At 30.7% G+C, this 7,378-nt stretch overlaps 1 protein-coding gene across 1 annotated transcript; it reads left to right on the top strand.

The window, feature by feature from the left end:
* The first annotated feature begins 2,240 nt into the window (after positions 1-2,240).
* LOC115699838 (IAA-amino acid hydrolase ILR1) lies at positions 2,241-5,830 on the top strand. The gene is made up of 5 exons (XM_030627382.2): positions 2,241-2,709; positions 3,694-3,819; positions 3,908-4,222; positions 5,103-5,231; positions 5,330-5,830. The coding sequence occupies exons 1-5, from the start codon at positions 2,350-2,352 to the stop codon at positions 5,732-5,734; spliced, it is 1,335 nt and encodes a 444-aa protein (XP_030483242.2). The 5' UTR covers positions 2,241-2,349; the 3' UTR covers positions 5,735-5,830.
* Positions 5,831-7,378: the final 1,548 nt, after the last annotated feature.

Raw genomic sequence — 7,378 nt, 5'->3', positions numbered from 1 at the left:
TAGGAACATTCTTAAACAATTGATAATGAGTTATCTATAATCAATTTTAGATCAAAAACAATAAAATCAAAATACACAAAATATAATTTTATATTATAATCATATAAACCCTAAAACTTTAAATTTAAAATTCTCTTAATATACACAATGATTTCATGCATATAATATATCAATAGAACGAGAATTTAATAATAAACAAAACCCCTAAAGTTTTAAGATTTAAAAACAAAAAATTCAACATAAAATAATAACGAAATTAATATGAAATTATGGATAATTAACATATACAAATTAATTATACTAATTATAGGTTCTAAATCATATACAATAGGCAATCTGATACCACATGTTGTATAAATTAACAATTAACCCAAGATCTATTTGTATATAACATAGAACACAATAATAAGATATAATAATTAGGTATGTGTACCTGATTGATCCATAGCAATTATCTCTGATTGATCCACAGCAGTTACTCCAATTTGATAGTGCAATACTATCAACTAAGTCTTCCTCCCTAGATCTCTAAATCGAAGCGCTTATTTTCTCTGATTATCAAAAGGTATACAATTGTGATGAGACAATATGTATTTATAGAGTTAGGGAGGGGACTTAGCTACAAAACCCTAGTTGGGCTGGGCCTGCTCATCAAAGGCTTCAGTCAACTAGAAAAGCCCACACTTCTGCTTCACCTAGACTTTACTCACAGATGCTAAGCCTATTAACAATTGATCACCAACAACATGGGCTAACTCAGCAAAGAACTATCCAATCAACCCAAGTTTTAATAAAACCAATAAAATTTAATGTAAGCCCAAATAAAAGTCTAACAACAAATTCAACACACAAAAAAAAAATAATAAAAATATAATAAATATATATTAGATAGCTTGCAAAAAAAAATGGTGGTCAATTGAGCATGGTTTCCATGACCATGGATTGTTTGTGGCTGTCGAAGAAGAACAAGTAGAGAGACAGAGAGTTGAAAAGTCAAGAGAGAAAAAAAATAAAAGAAAATGAAATAAAAAAAAAAAGAATAAAGTTTTTAATTTTTTTTATTAAATTTTATAAAAAAAAATATAATTATTTTATTTTTTAATTTTAAATTATTTTAAACGAAAAGTATGATTTGGACCAATAATTTGTCAACACGTCGCATTTAATTAGTAAATGGATTTGTTAAAAAAAGACTAAGGGTGCGTTTGGAAAGTCACATTGTAATTGGATTTGTGTGTAATTAGAGGTAATTACACAATTTGTCATGTTTGTCTGACCATGTAATTACACTATAACTCTGTAATTAGAAGTAATTGAGGGGTTCCAATTACACTCTCTAATTCTCATAGCCCCCCATGAGAATTGAATGTAATTACACTGTGTATTTACTAAAAACTTTCCATATTAAACATTAGCTATTAAAAAATATTATTTTCCTATGTAATTACTAACTATTTTGCCAAACAAGATATTAGGAATTCATATGTAATTACCACCTCATATCCAAACACACCTTGCATTTTAAAATATAGTGTAATTACTAAACTGTGTAATTACTATCCTAGTAATTACCCTACCTAGTAATTACACATTTACTTCCAAACACACCCTAAAAGACATACTAAATAGTGAATTTGGAGATTATTATCTCCAATTTTTGAGGTTAGGGACTTATCTGCATCAAATTGAAGTTTTTGGAGACTTATGCCGCAATTTTTCTAAATAAAAAAAAAGTAAATTTTTGTGAGGTATTTCAAAAAATAGAATAAAAAATGTAAAATTTGTATGAAGTCTTTTAAATTAGAATTTTTGTGAGTGCTCTTAGTTTATTAGAATAATGAATAGGAGATATATATAGTCTTAATATTTCTTTATACAAACATGCTACCAAGCTTGGTAGCTAGTAAATGTAGCAATATTCTAGTTTTGATAGCTCTAGCTCTGTGATTCTGTAGTGCAAAGGGGAAATTGTCATTTAAAATTAGATTTTGGTAATGATGACTCATCAATTTGATAATAATGTCAATCACTGCTATAACTGAAAACACAAAAGTTAATATTATTCTCAAAAGTTAATCGTTATATTTTGTGTTTACACTTACACAAAATCATCACCAAAATCACATTTGGGCACTGCAGAATCCCACTTTTCATATCACCCCAAAAAAGAAAAGAAAATAAAAAATCTGAACTATCCTATTTTTGCCTCAAAAAAGAAAAAAATCAGAACTTTTTTAAACAAGTGTCCAAGTTCAAAAGATTTGGTTTGATCATTGGTGTAAGCATTATAAGACAGAAAGAGTCTCTCATTTGGGTTCTCCACCAAAGTTCATATTATTGTTGAATCTAATGGGTACTCTTTTACTTTGCTTAGTATTGTCAGTTTTGTTGTACCAATCTACTACTAATGGGGAAGATCATCATCATGATCATCATCATCAGCTGGAGTTTCTGAGTGGGGAGTTGCTGGAATCGGCGAAGGAGGCGGAGTTCTTTGAATGGATGATAAAGATAAGGAGGCAAATTCACAAGTACCCTGAACTGGGTTTTGAGGAGGAGAGGACGAGTCAACTCATAAGGACTGAGCTTGAGTCAATGGGGATTGAGTATAAATGGCCTGTTGCCAAGACTGGAGTGGTTGCCTATATTGGTTCTGGTTCTAAACCAGTTTTTGGTCTCAGAGCTGACATGGATGCTCTCCCTTTACAGGTTTCTGAAAATCATATACAAATTTATATATTCATGTTTTATTGCAAAAGGTTGCCATGTGATTTCATTTCCAATTGGATTATGAAAATTGATTTTTACAAGAGTCTAAAATTATTTTAAAAATACCTTCAGCCAACTAATTTATAATAATGTCAATATGAACTTCCAGAATTAGAAAAAATAAAATAGTTATGCTTTCCCAAAGTTAAACTTTTATTTCTCTAGGTAAAAAATTGACGAAATTATAAATTTTATGAGTTTTTATAATTTTTTTTAATAAAAATATAGTTTTTTTTAAAAAAAAAAGATTATTTTATGGCAAATTAATAAAAAAAAAATTGAAAAAATATGAGAAAATCATGTAAAAGTAACCAGTACCCTTATGGTAACCAGAAGGGTAACCAATTATCATAAAGGAGTAACCAGTTAGCTTATGTTGTTTTTTTATATATATATTTTTTTAACTTTTTCCTAAATTTTTCCAATAAAATTATTATTTTGAGAAAAATTATATTTTTTCAAACTTATACTTTAAAAATTATAAAAATAAATATTATCTTAAAAAATAATGTTTTAGTTTCTTATTATGCCAATAAGATCCTATAATTCAATTTAAATTTTTTTTTATATGACTATATACAATGTAATTAATTTTTTTTAAAAAAAAAAATTAAAATATTTGCAATGTTAAAAACGCGATTTAAACATTTAGTTTTACCTATATTTATTTTTTAGTATCATAAATTATTTAAAAAATTTCAAAAAATCAATAACAAACATACTATAACTGTAATGTAAATCATCATATAAAAAAATTAACTTCTTAAAATACCAAAATTATAGATGTTCCTATCAATTGGGAGAAATTAACACCCTACTATGATTGCCTCCTAAATATACATAAGAATTTTGAAGATTACTCCATAATAGTCACATTTCCAAAAAAAATTGTCTATAAAATTTGAAGTTCATTTTGTTTGGCAGGAATTGGTAGATTGGGATTACAAGAGCAAGATTGATGGAAAAATGCATGCATGTGGTCATGATACTCATGTAGCTATGCTACTTGGAGCAGCAAAGTTACTCCAAGCAAGAAAACATTCCCTAAAGGTAAATATAAAAACTATATTTATGTCCAATTATAATGTCTTAACTACTACTCTTATTTACTTATTTAATTCCTATAACATATCATCAGGGAACAGTAAAGCTAGTTTTTCAGCCAGGAGAAGAAGGTTATGCTGGTGCTTACCACATGTTAAAAGACAGTATTTTGGATAACATTGATGCCATTTTGAGTATACATGTTTTTCCATCACTACCATCTGGTGCCATAGCATCAAGGCCTGGTCCAATCCTTGCTGGTGCAGGTCAGTTCTCAGCCACTATACAAGGATTGGGTGGTCATGGATCTACTCCTCATCACACCAGAGACCCCATTATTGTAGCGGCCTCTGCAATTCTTTCTCTCCAACAAATTGTATCTCGCGAAACCAATCCGCTTGAAGGCAATGTAATGTTTTTAGTGTTCCTTTTCTTATTTTTAGAATTTTATTTCATGTTAATTTGTTTCAGCACTTGAGCTCTATATATCATTATTATTGCTTTTGCTTGATATAGCTTCTAAACATTTCAATTGCAACTTGGTGATAGGACTAGTTCTAAATACATACATGAAATCTTAAATTACTATAAGATAGAGAATTTATCTGATTTTATGATGTTTAATATGAGAAGGGATTATCCTATCTTCCACAAACTAATCTTTTCTTTATCCTTTCTCCCTCAATTGATGGGAATGGAGAAAAAGTGTGGTTAGAGATTAACTTTAGCGACCAAACCCTGTAGTGTTAAGCTCATATCGGTATAAGGTATTAATTGAGCTCATTTAATTTGACTTATTTAGCTCAAATATAATTGTCTTAATTTGTGAGCTGATTATTAAAAATAACCCACCACTTGCTTCTAAACAATTATCACTAGATGTTAGAATTTGGGATAAGATGCAAAGGGTTTCATCTCGAAACCAATTGGCTATAGGAGAAGTAGCTTATTTATGTTTGTTGGGATTAAACTCACTTAATCTGTGAGAGAGTCCAAGATCACAGTGAGTGTGTGTGGAAGGATGTAAAATGGAGTATCACTCTTAATTCAAGTTTTAGTTTTATAATTGGTTTTTGTTTTGAATTGGGTTTTTTGGACATTGTTACTGCTGTAATAACCTGTTTTGAGGGTGAGGATTCACCACAATGTTATATATGACAATTTATTCATACACACATTAGCAATGTGAGACTAACTCTAATACTAAAACTATTTAGAAAAACAAAACTTTCCAATAATTTTCATCTAAAACTCACACGTTTAAATCCATTATATTGAATCATATACAGGTTGTGACAGTCGGATTCATAAAGGGAGGAGAAGCAAGAAATGTGATCCCAGAGTCTGTAACATTTGGAGGAACTTTTAGAAGCTTGAGCCCTGAAGGTCTCTTGTTCCTCCAAAAAAGGATCAAAGAGGTACAACATGGATGAACTCATACATTGTATAAATCATTATTTTTCTATAAAACCATTAAATTAAATGCATTGACAATTTTACGATCATCCCCATGCAGATTACAGAGCAAGAAGCATTGATGCATCACTGTACGGCCGTGATGGACTTCATGGAAGATCAATCGGTGCCTCATCATCCGGTGATGGTTAACGACGAAGGATTGTATGAACATGTGAAACAAGTTGGAGAAGCACTTGTTGGGGAAGATAATGTACATGTTTTTCCCTTGAATATGGGATCTGAAGATTTTAGTTTCTTCTCACAAAGAATGTCTGCTGCATTTTTTGTGATTGGGATAGGGAATAAGTGCTTAAAATCTGATAAGTACTTGCATTCTCCTTACTTTTTTGTTGATGAGAAGGCTCTTTCAATAGGAGCAGCACTGAATGCTGCAGCATCAATCTCGTACTTGGATAAACATGCTTCTAGGAATGAAACATATATGTGTTTAGCTAAAGAGTAATAATGGCCAAAAATGTGTAAATAAACAAGATTAATAACCACAATTATGCAAACCTTGTATTGAATTGAAAGAAAAATGTAAAATGTGATTTCAAATAACACCCCTCCTTGACTAACACTAACATGTGTTTAGCTCAAGAGTTAGGACAAAGTATACTAACTAAACCTTTTAAGGTCAACACAATCTGCTAATGTGGCAAAGGTATTGGTTTTATGTTCACTCAAGTAACAAAAGGAAAGCTGCATAGCTTAATTTTACCCTTTGTGCACTGAAAATACACGTTTATTAAATTGTGATCCAAACAAAAATGTGGTTCACTAAATTGACCGAAAAGGAAGTTAGAATTAATTTATTTTATTTACATATTCGAAAAATGCTTTAATTTGATTAAATTGAGATGTAATTATTTATTATTTATTGCTTTTTAAGGATGTATTTGTCTTTTTATTTTTTAATTAATAATATTAAACTAAAATAAAATAAGTTAGGAAAGAAATTACAAAAGAAAAATAAGTTAAGAAAGAGGATGACATTTCATATAGAAATGGGGGAGAATGTGTTCTTTTCTTTTCTCCCAAATTTATCTTGCCCCACTAGTTTCTCCAATACAAAACTTTGGATTCTTTTAAAAAGCTTTAGGGCAGGACAGCTTTGTTGGTCTTAAGTTGGATGGTACATCATGGAGCGTATTGCCTATCTAGGTCATGAAATGTGAAAAACCGTGTTTTTGCAAATGTCAGTTGTATATAAGAAAATATAAAAACTGGAAGCGTTTGCAGACGCGGAAAATAATTCTGCTACAACAAAACAGAACAGGCAGAATATAAAATATTTGCAGAAAAATAAATAACTTGACACAAGAGATTTATACGTGGTATCAGTGTTCTCACGAACACTCCTAGTCCACGGGGCCACGCCCAGAGAATGAAATCAATTAATAAAGTATCAAAATTACAAAGACAATTGACTTAAACAAGTTTAGACTCCCTCTAAAGTATTGCCGCAATCCTTTGTAATCCACTTTATGAATCTGACTTCTTGAAACACCTTCAAGCCCGAACTCCCTTCGTCTTTGAAGTGTGAGTGCTTACTTCCTCCCGAAGTAAGGCTTCAATAAGTCTTCTTTCGAAGACCAAGTGCTTACTTCCTCCCGAAGTAAGGCTTTATCAAGTCTTCTCCCAAAGACCAAGTGCTTACTTTCTCCCGAAGTAAGGCTTTATCAAGTCTTCTCCCGAAGACCAATCTCTTGTTCAGTCAAGTAGTTCTTCACAACCTCTAAGATAGAGTAAGAATAGAAATAAACAACTAGAACCTAGATGAACAACTAGGCTCTCACAAAACAAAGAAACACTCTTCTCTCAAAAAGATAAATGCAAAAAATGATTAATGGAAGAGTTAATTCGAATGGTTGCTCTCTAGGCTCTATTCATAGATCATAGAAACCAAAGAGGCAACCACAAGTTCGAATCTACAGCTGTACAAAAACTTTCCTAAGAAAACACGATCTGCTACATCAGAATTAGAGGCTGACGCAGCAGATAACACCAGAATCGGAAAACTTGCTAAAATCGGGTCCGATCTTCTATAAATGGTTGATTCCTGCCAAAAATAGATTAGATATTCTGATTGTATCAAGATACAATC

Source organism: Cannabis sativa, chromosome 8 (genome assembly GCF_029168945.1).
Source record: "Cannabis sativa cultivar Pink pepper isolate KNU-18-1 chromosome 8, ASM2916894v1, whole genome shotgun sequence".
Lineage (NCBI taxonomy): Eukaryota > Viridiplantae > Streptophyta > Magnoliopsida > Rosales > Cannabaceae > Cannabis > Cannabis sativa.
This window is presented reverse-complemented; position numbering and strand designations above follow the sequence as displayed.

Excerpts from the sequence above, each read along its gene's own strand:
- LOC115699838 (XM_030627382.2), top strand. The coding sequence starts at position 2,350 with ATGGGTACTCTTTTACTTTGCTTAGTATTGTCAGTTTTGTTGTACCAA. Across the intron at positions 3,820-3,907 it reads CAAGAAAACATTCCCTAAAG|GGAACAGTAAAGCTAGTTTT; the intron begins GTAAATATAAAA and ends ACATATCATCAG. Across the intron at positions 5,232-5,329 it reads TCCAAAAAAGGATCAAAGAG|ATTACAGAGCAAGAAGCATT; the intron begins GTACAACATGGA and ends ATCCCCATGCAG.